Source organism: Hippocampus bargibanti, linkage group LG13 (assembly GCF_051943395.1).
Source record: "Hippocampus bargibanti isolate YZ-2025 linkage group LG13, ASM5194339v1, whole genome shotgun sequence".
Lineage (NCBI taxonomy): Eukaryota > Metazoa > Chordata > Actinopteri > Syngnathiformes > Syngnathidae > Hippocampus > Hippocampus bargibanti.
In genome coordinates this window covers 20,514,347-20,536,111 of record NC_142746.1, presented here as the reverse complement: position 1 = coordinate 20,536,111, position 21,765 = coordinate 20,514,347, and the positions used below count along the sequence as shown (strand labels likewise).

The 21,765-nt window shown below is 41.4% G+C and overlaps 1 protein-coding gene across 3 annotated transcripts in view; it reads right to left on the bottom strand.

Annotated features, from left to right (window-relative positions):
• Positions 1-400: 400 nt before the first annotated feature.
• sh3pxd2ab (SH3 and PX domains 2Ab) overlaps positions 401-21,765 on the bottom strand; it is a 58,192-nt gene continuing 36,827 nt past the window's right edge. For 2 of the 3 annotated variants that reach the window (XM_089012281.1, XM_089012279.1), the window contains exons 8-14: positions 11,510-11,623; positions 8,235-8,318; positions 7,087-7,204; positions 6,700-7,004; positions 5,322-5,371; positions 4,120-4,239; positions 401-4,050 (exon numbers count right to left, since the gene is read on the bottom strand). In XM_089012281.1, coding sequence (XP_088868407.1) covers positions 2,128-4,050; positions 4,120-4,239; positions 5,322-5,371; positions 6,700-7,004; positions 7,087-7,204; positions 8,235-8,318; positions 11,510-11,623 — 2,714 coding nt within the window. In that variant the 3' untranslated portion in view covers positions 401-2,127. The remainder of the gene's footprint in view (positions 4,051-4,119; positions 4,240-5,321; positions 5,372-6,699; positions 7,005-7,086; positions 7,205-8,234; positions 8,319-11,509; positions 11,624-21,765) is intronic. The other variant, XM_089012280.1, reaches the window with a different exon arrangement.

Sequence of the window (21,765 nt, the reverse complement as noted above, 5' to 3'; positions counted from 1 at the left end):
CACAAATGTAAAATAAAGAAGCGTAGTAAGCCTATGTGCTAAAATATATATATTTTTTTCCGAATATTAAAGATGAAGTCAAATAATGCAGTTTTGTATTCAGTTGAAAAAAGTCAGTTATATTGTAGCGCTTTGTTGTTTCTGTTTTTGTATTGTTTTTGTTGTTTTCATTGAATTTTTTTCTCTTTTTCAGAATATTTTTTGAGTGATAATAACTATTAAAAAAATCTATAAAACAGAAAATTTAATGTTTTATTTATTTATTTATTTTTCCACACTGGACTATGTTTAATGCTGATTGGATTAAGATGAAATGGAGCTGGTCAAGTATGATATTTCCATCCGTTTAGCAACAAAATTGCAAAGTGGATGTTAAGTAAAAAAAAAAACAGAACCAATAAACTGTTTGAAAAGTGCATTTATTTTCATTTTTTGGGCACTTGAGTTATTGCTGCTTGTCACACTGTAAACAGTCAAAAAACACACAAAAAAAAACGAGCATCCAAGTTAAGACTACAAGTAAAAAGGTCAAATTTACTGCCCAGCAGAAATTTCTTTTTTCAACGTCAGGATGGATTGGAGCAGATATGCGAAATGGTTGTGAACAATTTTGTCAATAGTCATGGTCCAAAAAACAAAAACAAAAAACAAACAAAAAAAAAGAATAAATACAGATTTTGCTTGACTTTGTTTTCTTATAAACCATCAAGGGATTCATTTATTATTATTAGAGATGCTCGCAAAAGGTAAATTAAATGCTTTGAATATTTTACATAATGGTGACATACAGTACAACAAAATAAAGCGATAAAAAACATGCAATGAAGCCAGCACCAAAACGTGACTAACACTTAGCAGCAAAAAAAAATTAAAAGAAAAAGAAAAAAAAATACGTTTGAACAGCTCAAGGCTTTGTCAGTATAATGAAATCAAACATGCAGTAAGCTTTAAATGCTTAGAAAGTTCGACCAAAAAAAAAAACAATGACAGTAATCCCTCGCATATTCACTTATTCACTTTATGGTTACTTATATTTTTTAGGAGGAACTCCACCTCAAGATGTTCATTTTTAGGATGCCACAAGATGGCGCAAAAGCTCTCAAGTAGTACTTTGGCTCTCAAGGTACAGTGATACCTTGGCTTACGAACTTAATTGGTTCCCAGACAGAATGTGTAAGGCGAAAAGTGTGTATCCCAAAAATTAATTTCCCATAGGAAACCATTAAAATGAGAATAATCCGTTCCCCAAAAAAACATAATTTTCTACTTTTTAATTTTCTAAGCCTTAAAACTACACAAAATATACCTTATTTTATGTATAATAAATGTGCTATGGTATGCCAATTAAAGAAATAAACTGTACAGTATAATAAAGTCATTTTATTTACCTTTGAGATGGTCGTTGATGGCTTGATGGAATGGAACAGCATTAAACACTGGATGAGGAACGTAACCTTCTTCTTTCACCATCTTGAGGAATGATCCCTTGTAGGTGCGTTCTCTGTGATAATTGTATCTAGTTCCTCATCAATTGTGTTCTGTTTAGCTGGGTTGATAGCGTTTTGCATTAAGTGTACAGATGGCTTGCACGGGTTATTTCTCCTCTCACTTCTGCATTCTTGACCAATCACGTGGCTTTAACCGACTCCTGGGGGCGGGGAATATAGGACCAAAACAAGCCGGCTGCCATTTTCTTGTTCGGAGAACGGGTTCGTTCGCGTACGACACATCACTCAATGTGGCAACTCCGTGTCTATCCCGAAAAATAGTTTGTATGCGTAGGCAAAATGTTCATAAATTTAACGCTCGTAAACCGAAAAGTTCGTAAGCCAAAGGGGTTCGTAAACTGAGGTATCGCTGTACTTTTTTTTTTTTTGCATCGTGTAAATGGAATTTTAAATATTAAAAGTATTCAATGTATCGGTGAGTCCTCAAAGAATAGCGAGGGATTACTGTACCTCCGGTAGGTGGGACACCGACGAAGCATCAAGATCTTCTTTTAGGTTGTTCCTTGGCTTTGCTCCTCTTGGTTCATCACGAAGTTCCTGGGCTTCTCGTACAAAATCAAAGTGTCCGCGTGAGTAGTCTTTCTAAAATGCGTTCAGAGTTCTGCCAGCTCCGTGCGCGCTAAGGTTTCCTCTCGAGGTAATTGGAAGGAACCCACCCTTTTCGGGGTTTGCCACTGTCCAGAACCTTGCAGTACCACCAGCCATTGGGGTTCCGCTCCAAAACCTCCAAACTGGTTCCCTCTGGGAAGCCCATAGTCTCCTCATCGCCGTGGTAGTCGGCGATGGAGACATAGACCTCCCGGAGGTTGTTGTGGATGATGTGAGGTTTGGGCCTCACAGTGGACACCGGCGGTGTATTCTTCTGGGGGTTGTTCTCGCTCAAGAACTCGGAGCTGCTGGCGCCAGACGGCTTCCGGTTGGGCAGGGCGATGTTGTTGGGCGGCAGACTGCGGGGCACGGTGCCGAATGAAGCGTTGCGACGGACCGTGGGGCTGACGCGAGGATGGTTGCTGGAGTTGAGGGACTCGTTTCTCCTGAGGGAACCGACGGGGCTCGCGTTATCCCTAATGGGGGCTGAGATAAAAACCGATTGGGGTCTGACGACCTGTTGCTGCTTGCCGCCGTTCTGCTTACGTGATCCGAACAAACCGGAGGGTTTGGAGAGACCGCCGGGTGGTTTGGAGGGGATGGGCGGCATGACTTTCTTTAGGTTCTGATTGAGGTTGTTCATGGCTTGCACCCTCTGCTCGTTCTTCTCCAGACTATTGGACTTGCTCAGGCACCCGGGTTTGGATGGCGTTCCATCAGATTCCGAACCAGCCGCGTCGTCCTGCTGCCGCACGGGCTCCAAAAAGTACGTCGGGGCCCAGCCCTCGGAGTCGTTCCAGCGGATGTACCACCAGCCGCTCTCCTGTTTCTCCAGGACCAGAACCTCCACGCCGGCAGGGAAGCTCACCTCCGACTCTTGGACTTTCTCGTAAGGGTCGGTGGTTCGATAGAGGACGCAGTTTTCCGCATCCGAGTCACCGCGGCTACCTTTGGAGTAGATGGAAGAGAACTCGGACGAAGTGCTCTGGGAAGAGAAGGAGTCTTCAGAGGAGATGACGGAGGCTGTTTCAGAATCCTCGCCTTTGCTTTTGCTGCCGTTCTTCAGCTGGCCTGTGGGTCGCAGCTGTCTTCTCAAGGTGCTGATGTCCATCTTTTCACCACTGGATCCCTTAGACAGTTGTGGTTTAGGTCTCACCACCGGTTTAGGTTTGGAGGAGGACTTGGCGTTGAGGGATGTTTTGCTGTCCTCCTGATCTTTTTTGGGTCTGGACAGATCCGGAGTTGACTCATTGGAGGCTGATTTCGATCCGGATCCATCCTCACTTTTGGCTGACATTTGGCTTCCGTTCAAGTTCATCTTGAGCTTGTTGGCCGCAGATCTCCATCCTCCTGATTTGGGGTTGGCCGCCTTGCCAGTTTCGGATGAAACGCTAGCTTTGGAGGAACTGGAGTCGCGGCTGCTTTGCCTCTCCGGTGTTTCCTTGACAGGCCGGAAGCCGTCGTTTTCGTAGATGCACTCTTCCTCCCCTTCCGCCTCTTGGCCGTCTTCAAATGACTCGCACATCCTGAAAGAGGCGCTGTGGAGCGATGACGCCGGAGAGGGTTTGAAGGACCGCTGGGATCCCTTCTCAGAGGATGTTTCTTCATTCTTCACATCCACCAAGGACGCTTCGCCTCTCAGAAACTCAAATTCAGATTCCAGATCCAGGTCGCCAATGGCCGGGACGTCGTATTCAGGCTCTTCGTACACGGGCCTACCGGGAGACACGGGAGACTCCGGAGCCTCGCATCCCGGGCTGCTAGGTGGCGCCGTATCCACCGAGTCCTGCTTCTTAACAGGAGGCGCCGGCGGGGGCACTTTGGGGCGGCACAATGTGCTGGTTCTACGATTGAGGTTGGGTTTTTTGCGTTTGTCGATGTAGGAACACGGAGCCCAGCCCTCCCGTTCACCGATCTGGACATACCACCAACCCCCAGAATTCTTCTCAATCACCTAAAATGTGACAAATGTTTTATTAGCGAAGAGAAACAATGTGGAAGTCGTCTTGGCTGTGAGAGTTACCTCGGCTTTTTGGCCTCCGTTGAAACTGATACCATCTGATATGCAAGACTGGAATTCGGCGATGGTGTAATACTCAGCTTCAACAGTAGGGGGCTCTGGTGGGGATGGCAAAGGAAATCCCTAGGAATAAAACATACTTTTTTCACGCAAAATACACAAATGTATTACTTTTTGTCATTCTTTGGGTAACGTGTAAGACACCAATGATGAAAATTGGCTTACATAGATATCCATAGCACGTCACAATTTTTTAAAAAATATTTTATTTTATCCAACCAATGACAATTATTCACATCTATGCTAGCAATATTTTTTAGGATAATAATTTTATATTTTTTTTCTTTAACAATTTTTTAAAAATAATTTTATTTTGTCCAACCAATGACAACTATTCACATCTATGCTAGCAATATTTTTTAGGATAATAATTTTACATTTTTTTTCTTTAACAATTTTTTAAAAATAATTTTATTTTGTCCAACCAATGACAACTATTCACATCTATGCTAGCAATAATTTTTAGGATAATAATTTTATATTTTTTTTCTTTAACAATTTTTAAAAATAATTTTATTTTGTCCAACCAATGACAACTATTCACATCTATGCTAGCAATAATTTTTAGGATAATAATTTTATATTTTTTTTCTTTAACAATTTTTAAAAATAATTTTATTTTGTCCAACCAATGACCACTATTCACATCTATGCTAGCAATATTTTTTAGGATAATAATTGTATATTTTTTTTCTTTAACAATTTTTTACAAATAATTTTATTTTGTCCAACCAATGACCACTATTCACATCTATGCTAGCAATAATTTTTAGGATAATAATTTTTGATTTTTTTTCTTCTTCGAATTAATTTTCATTTATTTTGATTTTACAATTTAGATTCGGTTTTAACTTGGCTTCAGAGCAGGTTTGTAACTGGAATTTATGAGTTTTTATATTTTTCAAACGTGCTTCTTTTTTTCAGTTAAGAAATTAATATTAATATTAGATTTTGTATTTTTTCTAAAATATATTCAGCAACTTTCAAGCGTGAGATTAAAAAAAAAAATCGCTTGTTTTTATTTTATTTAATGAATTAAACAATTGTATTTAACAATTATGTACTTCATGATCATACAAAATTAACCATATATATGAACACATTTTTTTTTATGAATGAACATTATGTTATCACAGCACTCCTACCAGGGTTGCATCTCTTCGAGGAGGAGGTTTTTGCCTGAGAACCGGGGAACCTGTGAAACACAGAGAAAACAAATAATGTAAAAAATAATATAAAAAATAATATAAAATAAAATAATATAAAAAATACTGAACACAAATATTTAATATATTAATGTAAATCTAACATAGCAGAATAGAATTAAACAACAGTGAAAAACAATCATGCTCCATCGGGAATTCATCTAAACTAAATTATATTGTGTAACTCCACTATCAACCACTAGATGTCAACAGTAGGGGGGCTGATTATTGATGATGATAATAATAATAATAATAATAATAAATTTCATTTTAAGCACCTTTCAAAACTTTCAAGGTCACTTTACAATGACAGGATACGTTTTTTCTGTGGGTGAGCAGCGGCAGCCACACATGCCAGTGTTCATTCAACCCGGAAGTAACTCAAATAGAAAGCAAGCTAGCTAGCTAGCTAGTGAATAGATAGCTGATAGCTAGCGAATAGATAGCTAGATAGCTAGTAGCTAGCTAGCTAGCTGGATAGATAGCGAATAGATAGGCAGCCAGGAAGCTAACAGATAGCTAACAGATAGCCAGCTAACCAGCTAGCTAATAGATAGCTAGTAGAGAGCTATCTAGCTGGATATATAGCTAATAGATAGCCAGGTAACCAGCCAGATAGCTAATAGTTAATAGATAGCCAGCTAACCAGCTAGCTAGCTAGCTGGATAGATAGCTAATAGATTGGCAGCTAGCTAGCTATATATCTAACAGAAGGCTAATAGATAGCCAGCCAACCAGCCAGCTAGCTAATAGTTAGCTAGCAGGATAGATAGGTAATAGATAGCCGGCCAGCCAGCTAACAGATAGCCAGCTAACAAGTTAGCTAATAGATAGCTAATAGCTAGCTAGCTAGCTGGATAGACAGCTACTAGATAGCCAGTAGCCAGCCAGATAGCTAATAGATAGTTAATAGTCAGCTAACCAGTTAGCTAGCCAGCCAACAGCTAGCTAGGTAGATATCTAACAAATAGCTAATAGATAGCCAGCCAACCAGACAGCTAGCTTAGCTAGCTGGATAGATAGCTAATAGACAGCTAATATATAGCCAGCTAACTAGCCAGCTAGCCAACAAATATCTAATAGATAGCCAGCTAGCCAGAGAGATAGCTAATGGATAGGCACCTAGCTTGATAGATATCTAACAAATAGCTAACAGATAGCCAGTTAACCAGCTGTACAGTATATTAACAGATGACAAATTGAATTTGTCAGACGTTGAATCAAATTTGCTCAATTGGGGAGGGGAAACGGATTTGTTCATTGTAAACATGTATGAATGTCTCCAAAGAGAAAAAGTTTTTAAAAAACGATTACTAACCGATTTCCACCCGGTGAGGTGCAATCCGGGCCACGGCTGGCGAGGCCTGCGGTGTGCCAACGGGGCCCGAGTCCGAACACAGGACCGGTAAACTGATCTCCTTGCGGGCCACTCGGGGGCTTTCCGTGACCTCGTCGCCAACTACGTCTTTGTCGCCAGTGGATTTCTTGTTGAGCAGGTTACTGATTTCCATGATATTTCCGATGATCTCCACCGGGCCGGTCACTGTTTTTTTTCTAGGGGAAAGGTCCTCCTTCATCTTTTTGAGATAGGAAGCTGGAGCCCAGCCCTCCTTATCTTGGTACCTAGAAGTAAACACAAGTTCTACTACCGACTACATCACATGACATTTTTTGGGTCATTTCAGGCGTGTGACGTAAGACTGACCTGATGAACCACCATCCTTCCAGGTTCTTCTGGATCACATCCACAACTGCTCCTTTCTCAAAGGCTATTTCATCTTTGCCCTGACTGGTGTACGGCTGAACTGTGATGTACTTCTCCTCTGCCAAAGGTACAGTAAAACATTATTGGGTTGCGTATGGGAGAAGATGGCGGTTGAAACAATACGCAAATGTTTTATTTCTGTCTGAAAGGACAACCGACACCATTTTTTTTTTGTTTCCTAAGTGACATCAGAAAAACGTTTTATAGCATCTAAAATACCCAAAACACGGAGGCTGATATTTTTCACTCAAGGCTACACTCAACGTAGTCATGTGTATAGTTGTAAGCTATCTACCTTTATCTCGCTAGCTAGTAAGCTAACTCATAAGCTATGAGAGTTTTGAAAGGCTCTAGAATCAAAACAATGGTTTCAGATTCGGAGAAGATGCTTTCGTGTTACTCATCCAGTTATGAATATGATTCAAATAGTTCTGAAGAGGAAAGCATAAATTTTTGCAATCGATTAAAGAAGTACTTCCGTATCAATTCAAGCCACCAGGACTGCAATGCAGCGTCCCAGAAAATGCACAAGATGGCGCACAAGCTCCGTTGGTCTGCTGGGAATTTGTGTCAACTAGTATCAAATAGTAGTCTCGGTGCAACACACAACGATTCACCATCGCGTTATTTATGAGTTTTCCTCCTAATTTCACCATCAAGACAGATCAATACAAAGTACGAAGACCAAACAAAATACCCAAAATGCATTGTGTGTCACTTTCTCGGTCAGGGGCGTTCCTTCAGTGACGTCACGTCAGGAATCGTCACCAACTCGAAAACAAGACTTCCTGAATATTCAGCGAGAGTCTTAAACCATAAAATATAGCTATATGCGGTGGAATGTTTGTAAAATACGCTCAGTAGAAGTCATTTGAAGTGATTTTACAAATTATGGACACAACTTGACCAGAGGCGTCGGTTGTCCTTTAAATCCTGATTCGATTGCCAGTTAGTGGTTAGTCATGGCGGATGTACGTCAACACAGGATACAAAATGAGACAAATAGTGACGTCAGGAGCTCACACACGCAGAGAACCAAAAAAATAAAAATAAAAGACATGGAAGTCGTAGCATCTGTCTCACATCACCTCGGCTCTGCTGCCGGCTGATGACCCCCCCCAGCGTCCATCTCCGGTCGAGCCTCTTCAGGTGGGCCTTGTGGCGCTTAGTGACTGACGGACACAAATGTCGACCAGACAGTGGTGAACACACACGTACATGGAAAGCGGGTGTGAAGCGGGACATGTTAAAAACACACACAACACGCTATGAGCTACACATGGAAGACGGTTGGGTTGGACGGTGAAGGGTGGAATGATGGGAGAGTTTAAAAAAAAATAAAAAAGAAAGACATCACTTCTGCAGCTTTTAATTAGGAAGTTGTTAGCATGGTTTCCTCATCGCGGAAAAAAAACATGTCACAATATTAGCTATCTATCTATCTAGATGGCTATCTGGCTATATATCTAGTTAGCTGGCTAAAAAGAAAGACATCTCTTCAGTAGCTTTTAATTAGCATGGTTTACTCATCGCAAAAGAAAACATGTCACAATATTAGCTAGCTAGCTATCTGGGTAGCTATCTAAGTAGCCGGCTATCTAGCTAGCTAGCTGGCTAAAAAGAAAGACATCTCTTCTGTAGCTTTTATTTAGGAAGTTGTTAGCATGGTTTATACTCATCGCGGAAGACAACATGTCACAATATTAGCTATCTAGCTGGCTATCTAGCTAGCTAGCTATCTACCTGGCTATCTATCTATCTAGCAAGCGATCTAGCTGGCTATCTATCTAGCTTGCCAGCTATCTAGCTAGAGAGCTATCTCTCTAGCTAGGTAGCTGGCTATCTAGCTAGCTTAACAGCTATCTTGCTAGAGAGCTATCTCTCTATCTAGCTAACTGGCTATCTACCTAGCTTGTCAGCTAGCTAGATAGCTAGCCGGCTATCTACCTAGCTATCTGGATAGCTACCTAGCTAGTCGGCTATCTAGCTAGCTATCTGGCTAAAAAGAAAGACATCTCTTCTGTTGCTTTTAATTAGGAAGTTGTTAGCATGGTTTCCTCACCGCGGAAAAAACATGTCACAATGTTAGCTATCTGGCTATCTATCTAGCTCGCTATCTGGCTATCTACCTAGATATCTATTAGCTATCTACCTAGCTATCTGGATAGCTACCTAGCTAGTCGTTAGGTGTTAGCATGGTTTCCTGATCGCGGAAAAAAACATGTCACAATGTTAGCTATCTGGCTATCTATCTAGCTCGCTATCTGGCTATCTAGCTAGCTATCTGGCTATCTACCTAGATATCTATTAGCTATCTATTATCTGGCTAGCTGTCTAGCTAGTTTTTTTATCTATTTGAGTTATTCCGGGTTAAGTGAACGCTGGCGCATGCGGCGGCCACTGCTCACCCACAGAAAAACTTATCCTGCGACTGTAAAGTGACCTTGAAAGTTTTGAAAGGCGCTTATAAATGAAATGTATTATTATTATCATGTCATGGTGCAGCATCTGGGCCACACATTGCTTCCCCTCAGGAAATGCATCAGATTACTGGAACAGCTGACGACGCCTCATAAGCCTTAAAAAGCTTGTCGATTCCACAGGCAAGGTTCATGTATTAAATGTTCAGGTGTCCCTCAAAGAAGTGGCCAGTCGGTTGATATTTATCGTATAAGTTCTTGTTGCGTACAGAGCAGATGTGAACCAAAGGGTTGTCACATTTTTGCACAGTAAGGCAATTGTGTGGCAATAACATCTTTTGGCCGCACTCTTACAAAATCTCCGTATGTGTTTGGAAGAGTCATAATCATTTCCATACTTCGTTTGTTGTTGGGTCCAACAAAACGCTGCATCAGTGTTTTGTTGTAAATGTGCTGCAATTGCTTCAGTTTCAAAAGAGTCAACAAGGGAGAATTTTTGTGGATGGGAGGTCACATGAGCGCGAGATTCGATTAAGGCCATCCAAAGGTGTTTTTGGGTAAGACTGCTACGTGGGTCAATGTAGGTCAATGTATTAAAGCACCTGAAACATGCTTATATGACATTGATTACATTTACCTATCAAGCTGGCTGGCTACCTAGCTAGCTATTTGCTATCTATTACTATCCAGCTGGCTATATGGTTGTCTAGCTAGCTAGCTAGCTAGCGATCTTTCTATTTATTTGAGTTACTTCCGGGTTGAGTGAACGCTGGCACGTGTGGCTGCCGCTGCTCACCCACAGAAAGACTTAACCTGTGACTGTAAAGTGACCTTGAGAGTTTTGAACGGCGCTCATAAATGATTTTTTTTAATTTTTATTATTACTATTACTACTATTATTACTATTGCTATTATTACTGTTACTATTATTACTATTACTACTATTACTACTATTATTACTGTTATTGTTACTATTACTACTATTACTATTACTACTATTGCTATTACTGCTATTACTATTATTACTATTACTACTATTACTATTACTACTATTACTACTATTATTACTGTTATTGTTACTATTACTACTATTACTATTACTACTATTGCTATTACTACTATTGCTATTACTGCTATTACTACTATTACTATTATTACTACTATTACTACTATTACTACTATTACTATTACTACTATTACTATTACTACTATTGCTATTACTGCTATTACTATTACTACTATTACTATTATTACTACTATTACTACTATTACTACTGTTATTGTTACTATTACTACTATTACTATTACTACTATTACTATTACTACTATTGCTATTACTGCTATTATTATTACTACTATTACTACTATTACTACTTTTACTATTATTACTATTACTACTATTACTAGTATTACTATTATTACTACTATTATTACTACTATTACTATTACTACTATTATTATTATTATTATTATTATTATTATTATTATTATTATTATTATTATTATTATTATTATTATTACTACTATTCTTATTCTTATTCTTATTATTATTATAATACGTGCATATCAAACCTCTAAAGATGGAAGACATTGATTTGCTGTGGCGACCCCGTCAAGGGAAAAGCCGAAAGGAAAAGAAGAAGATTATTATTATTATTATTATTATTATTATTATTATTATTATTATTATTATTATTACCTGAAAATGGAAAAACTTCCTATCACGTAAAGAGTGAGTCACATCCTTGTGTGTACAATGCATGACTGTCCAGTTCATCAGCGGGTTGCGGTCCACAGACGTGGACTTGAATCCGCGCTCTGTTCAAGCATGGAAAGCGGTCCACAGCGGAGACGCGCTCATCAGACGCCCGGTTTATTTGTCACCAATCAAAGGCGGAAAGATTTGTGGCTATAAAGCGCCGCGTGTAAGGACGATGACTTACCTTCGCCGCTTTTTGAGGCGGAAAGTTCCAAGTCATCTCGCGTGCCGCTGTGGGAGTTGAGATAGGTAGCTGGGACCCAACCTTGCTCCTCTGAGGTGCTGACGAACCACCAGCCTGTGAAAACAAATCGACATAGCAGATGATTGACATGGATCGACATTTACAGTGGGTTTTTTTTCGACCATTTTTTTTAGAATGCCAGTAAATTTTAAAGGACAACCGACACCATTTTTTTTTGTTTCCTAACTGACATCAGAAAAACGTTTTCTAGCATCTAAAATACCCAAAACACGCAAGCTGATATTTTTAGTCAAATGCAAAACACCAATAAAAATGAGTTAAAGTGTCCCAAAACTACTTCAAAATGACCTCGCAGATGCAGAATCTTAGAAGTTTATCATTATCATCCTTATCATCACTATCATCATCATTATTATTATTATTATTAGTCGTAGTAGTAGTAGTATCATGTGGCAATATTGACTCTCCTCTCCATTCACGGCAATCTTGTCAGTGTAAAAAGTATCACACCGCAACACCCCGCGTTGCAATATCTCACACACGTGTGACCGACCTCTACATGAGCTCCCCGCAGTTGGCGCCGAAAATGTTCGATACGTACGCGGTACGCCACCTCGTTTTCTTATTTGTTGTGGTAACACAGACACAATCCACCTGACAGCTGCACGGAAAACCATAAAGTGAATACGAAGTGCGCCATCACAGCTGGCCCGAACCTTTAGCGCACGTGTTACTGACAAAATGTTGTGTTTCGGAGGCCTTTATTCCTATCATGGGAAGGATTAGCGGAAAACACCCCCAATGTAACGGGTTGTTACCATCTCTGTTATGCATGCGGATGTGATCAACGGACATGAACGCTACGCTAGCAGGATTGCTATTTGGCAGATCTTCCCTTCTGTCTTACGGTGGTCCACAGGGTTCTTTCTTGGGGCCCATGCTGTTTCTTTCTGTTCATTGTACACTGTAGTTAACTTTATTCTTGTAAATTTAGCATTTAGCGGCTAACACAGATAGCATGCCTTCTTGAACAACAAAAGTTATTTTCAACCCTGTGGCCGTCATTAAATTATCAACAAAATTAAATTAGCACTCAAATAAAATGTCTTTTATTTGTTGAATTATACATTATTTATTCTACAATATTTTTAAACTTTATTGTGTCTGTATACATTAACTCATTGACTGCCAGATATGTGCAAAATGTATTCTACAATATTTGTATACATTTTTTTATGTCTTTGGATCTATTAACTCATTCACTGCCAGACGATGTGCAAAAATGTGTCCACTCCAGTGCCAGGGCTTTTGTCATTGTCACTCAAATTCCAGGACCCACAGAATATTGAGTTTTAGGACGACATAAACATTCAATGCAGTGTAAGAAACCTTAGACTATCTTCTTTCATCAGAAAAAAAGAGTTAATTCCTACATTATATTGGTCTGGAGTTATATGAGCTTGAAATGAGGGTGCTTGTCCAAAATACAATGTAATACATGCGTATTGGTTTAAATTGCACAATAACAACAGCGGAAGCTGGAACAAAGCGCTAACATGGAAAAAAGGGAAATGCTGCTCCCTTGTGGAAGGGGAAAAACATTGCTTTATCGACACCCAAACACGACCAAATTCAGAAATGGCGCTGTCTGTCATATTTTCGCTCTCTGTCATATTTGCAATTGCCGAATAAATTTGTGAATAGCAGTGAATGAGACTGACAAAGTTGTCCTGCAGCTATCACCCGTAAAATGTATGTAAAGTAAAGATGTACTCAGCAGGCCGGCCCTGTGCTGCAACTTCAAGGCACAGCTGACTCCGTAAAGAGTTCAACGTACACACAAATGAATCACAGCAAGCTGTTCAGGGTTGCAGTAGCATAGAAGCAGATCCATATGGCCCCCTCAAAAAAATTGCACTACAGATGTGGGATGACGTACGTCATCTTTGGCAAATGCGCGTGCAGTGTTTTGCAAAAGATCACAACACAAGTCAATCACGGATGGGCCCTCCAGATTTTTTCACTGTTTTTCACCACCAGACGTTCCCTGTGTTGCTAACAACAAGTTGGGGAAAACGAATAATCATTTGAATGCAACCAATTGCTTGACTGGCACCAAACAGTTCTGTGCAGCACGATAGCGCTTCAGTCAGCATGTTGAATCCATCAAAATACGTTTTGGTACAATGTGCGCCCTTCGTCTGGTCATTTTAGGACAAAAAATGTCTTTGAAGGAGCATTTTCTGTAGTGACTGAAAGGACAACCGACACCATGTTTTTGTTTCCTAACTGATATCAGAAAAACGTTTTATAGCATCTAAAATACCCAAAACTTTTTTAACTTTTTTAAATATTTTTAGTGAAATGCAAAACACCAATAAAAATGAGTTAAAGTGTCCCAAAATGACCCCGGAAATTGCGTGTTTCAGAAGGTCCCGCCCCCTTGTTCGTGACGTCACGCCAGGACGTCGTGCCTTGCTCTAGAATCAAAACAATGGCTTCAGATTCGGAGATGATTCTTTCTTATTACTCATCCAGTTATGAATATGATTCAAAGTTCCTTCAGAACCCTTCAGTTCTGAAGAGAAAAGCACAAATGTTTGCAATCGATTAAAGAAGTCCTACCGTATCAATTCGAGCCAATGTAGAGTCCCAGAAAATGCACAAGATGGCACCCAAGCTCCGTTGGAAATGGGCTGATTTGTCTGCTGGGAATTTGTGTCAACTAGTATCAAATAGTAGTCTTGGTGCAACGCACGATTCACCATCGCGTCATTTATGCTTTTTCCTTCTAATTTCGCCATCAACACGGATCAACACAAAGTTTTCAGACCAAACAAAGTACCCAAAATGCATTGTGTGTCACTTTCTCTGTCACTTTCAGGGGCGTTCCCTCCGTGACGTCACGTCCGGCATCGTCATCAACTCGAAAACAAGACTTCCTGAATAGTCAGCGCGAGTCTTAAACCGTAAAATATAGCCAGCTATATGCCGTGGAATCTTTGTAAAATACGCTCAGTAGAAGTCATTTCAAGTGATTTTACAAATTATGGACACAACTCGTGTGGAGGCGTCGGTTGTCCTTTAAGGTATTTCTGTTAAATACACTGTAGCTATGAAAAAAAGGTCATAAAAAGGATATTGACAAAGTTCGATTTGTGTTCCACACGGTTCTTGAAATCTGGAAACTAAACGCAAGCTTCGTTTTCATTGTAATCCACACCAGATTGCCGCAACGGGAAAACAAAGAAACAAATTTTGTTTTCTTCACTTTAAAAGACTGGATATGTAAAAAAGAGATGGTGTTTCCAAAGACGCACTCATCAAGTGTGCTAACGGCACAGAAATGATGATACTCGAAAGGAATGAAAACTTTCACGAGCAAATAACAACAACTAAAAACAAAGCTCAACATTTTTTTTTTTACTGAATCAGCATTCAAACCAAAGTTTTTTCAGGACCTGGAACGATGAGGAATGCATTGGCGCAGCAGTCCTACGAGATATCTGACACCACTGTCAAATAGGAGCAGCAAAGAACCTCGTTCAGTTCCAGCTTCTGTATTTATTAACAGTAGATGCAGTATCCACATACAAGAGAGGGAGGTATCAACACACACCCTGGGTTTCAATGACCCCAGGGCGCCTCTGGTCTACCAAAAAGGTGGGAGAGCGAAGGGGTTTGCTGGAAAACAGCACAACACGACTTTCAAGAACGAATGTTGACCCAAGGAGCTGCGTTCTTTCCCTCAAGAGCCGTGAAAGGATCGCCTCACAGCACGAAAACGAAGCGTCGTTTGTACCTAGGGAGACCTGATCCCCCCCCTGCCCCCCATCCGATGACAAGACACAGCAACCCTTTAAGGTGCGATGGTAATGTTGGTTTAAACTGACCAGTCGGACGCAGACTCGCCGTCTTGCTGCCTGATCTGTGCTAATTAAAGGACAACCGAAGCCTCCGGACAAGTTGTGTCCATAATTTGTAAAATCACTTCAAATGACTTCTACTGAGCGTATTTTACAAAGTTTGCACCGCATACAGTTGTCTGCATACCTTTGGACCACTTTGACAGACTCTTGAGAAAATGGATCTTAAAAGTGATGAGCATTCGAAAAACAGGGTGGGGGGGCGATTAATGCCTTGCAATCAGTCCCCGAAGGCTTCCGATGGAAATCTCACAGAATGCGCAGGAGAGGAACGACAATGGGAGATTGATGGATGTTCCATCTGGAACTCCAGTTTAGAAAAAAAATAGATTAAACTGTTGATTGTCTGTCATAGAGAGTCACAGATAGAACCTGCGAAACCAAAACCGAAAGCAAATGAAAGACAGACGCAGACATTTGCCAGTGTCTTGGTTATCACTGACAAATTTAGCAATTTATGTGTTCGACCCGAGTCTACCGTCTTTCTGACAAGGTTGGAATTTGCGCCAGATAAGGAAAGGGGAAGGTAAGATTTCTTCCGTGTGACACAATGTGAAAGCCTCCAAGAACCGTGTGACAAGTTCTCCGTGAAACAAAAGAACAGACAGAAGAAAGTCGATTCCTCAGAGGACGATGGCTATCCGTGCGCATATCAATGGCGATATCCATCAGACCGGTGAGAAATGGCTTGGGGGGTAGGGGCAAGGGGGTCTTAGAACACATCTGTTAATGAATCAATCCCGGATCCTGACTGGCAAATCATCCAGAGTGTACCTGTTCTTTCTTTATGTCAGCAGATGGATTGGACTTGTTACCCCTTAAGGCTTAAGCCACCGCGGACAGTTCAATACTTCCGTCCTGATGGGAACAATTTAAACGAGGCCTTGGATGAGTTTGGAGGCGGGGGAAGTGGAGGGTGAAAATCCTGACAGACCTCTAAACCTCTTTGGACGCATTTGGGACTGGACTCGAATGGCTTGCAAGCCAGGCCTCCCCTTTAGCTAGTGACCCTTAGGAATGCTCTCCTGGAAGAACGAACAGGAATTCCCATGCAGAGAAACTTCAAACTACTGCAGAAATTCTTCCCAGAAGAGTGAAATGGAATATGTTCTTGCTTTTTCCAGTTCCTGCTGTAACGGGTTGGTAACCTAAAACCCAGACCCCATGCTTGCGCTGGTAAACTTGACTGACCATTTGCCACTGGTGAAGCTAACAGCACGCTAATTTTAAGGACAGGTAAAGGCAACCTAAGGAATACAGATGCAACAAGGAGGAGGGGGGGGGGCTTGAACTTTCCTTGCCTGGCCTTCGAAGGGATATTCCTGCTAAACACCAGAACCATTGTCACGATACCAAATAAGGGAATACAATCAACATCAACTCTCCCGAGTCGAGTTCTGGAGAATCTAGGCCACGCTTCGTTTTAAAGCTTTAGGTGGCACTCCGCTTTCATTGGACACCCCATTTGTACGTGCAAATGCTGTAAGATCGCAGAGGATAAATCAAAAAGATTTTCCAAACATGCGCTCGTTGAGCCGAGCGCTAAAGCTCATCTTGCCCCTCGACCCGCAGACAGACGCCGGGAGACTAGAGTCGGGATATATTTTTACCATGTGAGAGTAGAACAGACATCCAGCACATCCATCATGTCGTTTCAAGGGCCGACGCAGCTTAATCTTCCAGAATTTTCTGCAGGTTCACTCGGCAGCGAGCCAGCCAGTTGAACATCAAAAGCAGGTGAAGAAATCCTTTTTTTTTACCTTGCTGGTTTTTCGCAGTTCAGATCTGCCAAAACCTTTTCACAGAGGAACATAAAGTCAAAGATTTCTGTCTTGAGTGACCGTTAGGGTTCTTCATATGTTTTTACTTATGCTACCCCACCCTCTTTATTAAAATGGGTGGGGAAGGCACCATGCATACAAAACAAGGGTGGTGCCAGTGGGTCTTGGGGCATTCCTTGAGTTTATTTGTAATTTATGAGGGCTGATCTAGACTTGGAATGGAAACAAGTTAAACACCGGCTGGTGCTGAGAGTGAGTTTTGCGACACCGGACCGGGCGCTGGGTGCCTCACGGTGCCCTTGAAGGCATTGTCAAACGGGCTAAAGTACAGTGGGGCCTCGGTTTACGAACACTTTGCCTTATGAAATTTTTGGTTGACGAACGATAAATTTATGAAAATTAAACCTTGGATTAAGCACTACGTTTCGGGATACACACGGAGCGCCGCCCCACCACGGCTGGCTGAGTAATCTTCGGCGGAAGAACACCATAGCACACGACCGAACAGCGCACCAGCCGTTCTACCTTCCCACACCCCCTTTCTCTTGAGTGCACTCGTCGATCGTCTCCAATGATTTTTTTTTTGATACTTTTGCTGTTATGGGACCGAAAAAGAACCCACCACAGGCCGAAGAAGACACAAAAATAAATTACAGTCGAGGAGAAGAAGGAGATCATTGAAAAACACGAACGAGGTGTGCGTTTGTCTGATTTAGCGGCGCAGTATGGATATGCTAAGTCCACCATTGCTACTATCCTTCGCAACAGAGAAGCTATTAAAGGTGAATGTGTTGCACGGCAAATTCACTCTGATATTGTCAACCTGGAAGTTCGCCGTTTATTGATGATTTTAAAGCGAGCAACGGATCATTACTCGTCATGGTGAGACAGCCAGTTCTGACAATAAAGCTGCCGAAGTCGACAAGGGATCATTCCTCGAAATGCCGAAAGAAGAATGATACGTACCTCAGCAAGTATTTAATGCAGATGAGACTGGCCATTTTTGGAAAAAGATGCCTAACCGGACTTTCATGACACAGGAAGTGAAGTCTGAACCCCATTCCATCAAGCCATCAACGACCATCACAAGGGCAAATAAAACGACTTTATTATATAGTGCAGTGTATTTCTTTCATTACAATACAATAGCACATTTATTATACATAGAATAAGGTATGTTGTTTGTAGTTTTCAAGCTTATTTAGTTGAAAATCATATTTTATGGAGACCTGGGAACGGATTATTCTCATTTTAATGGTTTCCTATGGGAAATTAATTTTTGGGATACACACTTTTCGCCTTACACACTCTTTCTGGGAACCAATTAAGTTTGTAAGCCAAGGCCCCACTGTACAACAGTTCTAGGAAGTTTTCAATAAAGCAGTCCATGGTAAGCTTTCATTTAACTCACCGACGAGGTTAGTAACTTGGTTTTGTTGAACATCTCTCACAGAGTGTAAACTGAGGAAAGGCATCCTGGAGGATCCATTAAGCCACCATAATGAACCGACCTCTCTGAACCACTCCGTTTGGCAGGAAACGACTTTTTCCATTTCTCCACACGTTTCTCCTGAGCTACTCTCAACAAGCAAGCCCCTGACTCCCAGCCCCATCCCCAAAACTTCCACCCAACTCGCACCAACGAAGAAAAATAAAAGTATGCGTTATCATGCGAAGGGAGTGAGGACAGAATTATTATAAAATACAATTTTCTCGCACGGCCCCTCGTGCCTCAACAATAAAGCCCGTTTCTTTCTTTGCAAACAGGCACTCCGTTTTTTTTAGAATGGGTTATCAGTCCTGATTTACGGGGTTAGGGTTTGTGTTTGACAATTTATCAAAACAGGATGACATTGCGCCCCAGTGGCCTAATGGATAAGGCACTGGCCTCCTAAACCAGGGATTGTGGGTTCAAGTCCTATCTGGGGTGGAAAGTTGCATTTTTTAAGGCCGTGCAACATCATCAAAACACATCATTTCAAAATTGGATTCGTCTCCATCTTTAAAACTGTCAGCACCGAAACAAGGACTATGGAGAAAAACCGCACATGCAGCCTTTTCCAGCGGAAAATAACGCCTTGGCCGAGGAGAAGTGGAGAAAACTGGGCTCCCTTACAGCTTTGACCTAGATTCCCTGCCTCTCCAATGACATATATTATTTAATACAAGGTGAGTGACGTGTGAACACCCAGTCAGTGACAGAATCATAAACAGCTGGGTGAACTCAACAGGTTGACGCGAACAACGTCCAGACCGAAAATTGGACCGGATGCATCGGAAAATGCTGCAAATATCTACTGATCGGTAGATTCTAGGCTGGAATTAAGAAGTCAATATGTCAGTCAATATTAGCGTATCCCGCTTGGGGGGGGAATCAAAGCTCAATTAAATGAGCTCGAAATTCCTCTCCGCCACGTGCTTGTGTTAGTTTTGGCAAAACCATATGGAGTGATGTCACACGGCCTAATGGAGCGGCGTCAGCCTTATTCCATTGCATTAGCTGTTGATATTTTGTACGAGCTAGAAATCTAATCTAAACCCAAGGTATGGATTTGGGGAAATATGATGGAAATGTACGATAGGGCATTTTGGAGCATCTGGTCCACACCAACAAAGGTTCTAGGGTTTTGCTTCTTTTGGTTTTACTCAAGGTATTTCATTTTCCTACCTCATTCCGATAAATGAAAAGTTAATTATAGATTTGAAGTTGCCTTTAAGGTGTGAATGGTTCTTTATAGACCCCTGCTATGGAGCGACGACCATTCCAGGAAGGTTCCTTGGCTTTGCCGTAAAAGCCTCCTGGTCCATCGTGAACCTGATTAGGATAAGCGCCGCGGACTGGATGAACAAATCTAAAAAGTTGGCAAATCACAATGAGAGTTAAAGAACAACCGACGCCAAGTTGTGTCCATAATTTGTAAAATCACTTCAAATGACTTTTACTGAGCGTAGTTTACAAAGATTCCACAGCATATAGCTATATTTTACATATTAAGACTCGCGCTGAATATTCAGGAAGTCTTGTTTTTGAGTTGATGACGATGCCTGACATGACGTCACGGAGGGAACGCCCCTGACTGAGAAAAGTGACACACAATGCATTTTGGGTATTTTATTTGGTCTGAAAACTTTGTGTTGATCCGTGTTGATGGCGAAATTAGAAGGAAAAAAACGTAATGCGATGGTGAATCGTTGTGTGTTGCACCAAGACTACTATTTGATACGAGTTGACACAAATTCCCAGCAGACAAATTAGCTAATTTCCAACGGAGCTTGGGCGCCATCTTGTACATTTTCTGGGATGCTACATTGGATTCCTGATGGCTCGAATTGAAACGGGAGGACTTCGTTAATCGATTGCAAACATTTATGCTTTCCTCTTCAGAATTATTTGAATCATATTCATAACTGGATGAGTAACAAGAAAGCATCTTCTCCAAATCTGAAGCCATTGTTTTGATTCTAGAGCAAGGCAAGACGTCCTGGCGTGACATCACGAACAAGGGGGCGGGACCTTCTGAAACTCGCCATTTCCAGGGTCATTTTGAAGTAGTTTTGGGACACTTTAAGTCATTTTTATTGCTGTTTTGCATTTGACTAAAAATATCAGCCTGCGTGTTTTGGGTATTTTAGGTGCTATAAAACGTTTTTCTGAAAAAAATGGCGTGGGTTGTCCTTTAAGTGCAGTCAGCCGTCCGTCACATTTGACGTGGCTCATTGGCGCACAGCGGTCAACTGAAAGGCACGGAATTTGACTTCCTCCGAATTCCTGGATGAAAGGGCTCGTAGATGTTAGCGTATACGTCTCGCTGTGGCTCCCCCGTTGAGTTCAGATCCTACCGGAGCAGCGAGTGAAAACAAATATGTGAACCTGAGGTTCCCGCACGTGACACATCAAAGCAATCCCACGCCACGTTCTGCTCGCATAAGGCCGGTGCGGCGCGGCGTTTCAATCACGCCCGCGGTGAAACCCAAATCCCGTTCCCTTCGTCGGTCAGTGTTTTCCTCCTCCATCTCTCTTTCCGTGGCATGCCTCTGAAGAACACATGAGTCCCATTACTGTTTTACTGTCTCAGCACACCATTAAAGCTCAGCGTCAAACCCTCGCGAGTCTAAACCTCCCGGGCTCATCTTGCCATTCACGCTTTAAAACCGCTTTAGTTGTAATTGAGAGCTTTGACCAAAAACATATGGTTGGGTACTCCTGGTGTTCATTACAAATAACCAATACTTGATGCAGTGTCTAAAACTCATGACAAAAAGTTAGCGGACACCAGGGCAGACAACTCTGAAAAGTTGCCTGCCCGGCCATAAAGTTGCTTGCCCCATTTTTCACAACTTGAAACAATAAAATGACTAATCGCAAAAAAAAAACATTGTTGCAAAGTATTAAATATGTTTTTTTTTTTTTAAATTAAGGATGTGCCTTGCACAAATGCTCCCTTGCTTAATTTATGGTAAATATCCCTTGCTGAAGATATTGCTCCAGTTGTGGTCATGGTGCACAATGCAATGTTTGTGTTACGTT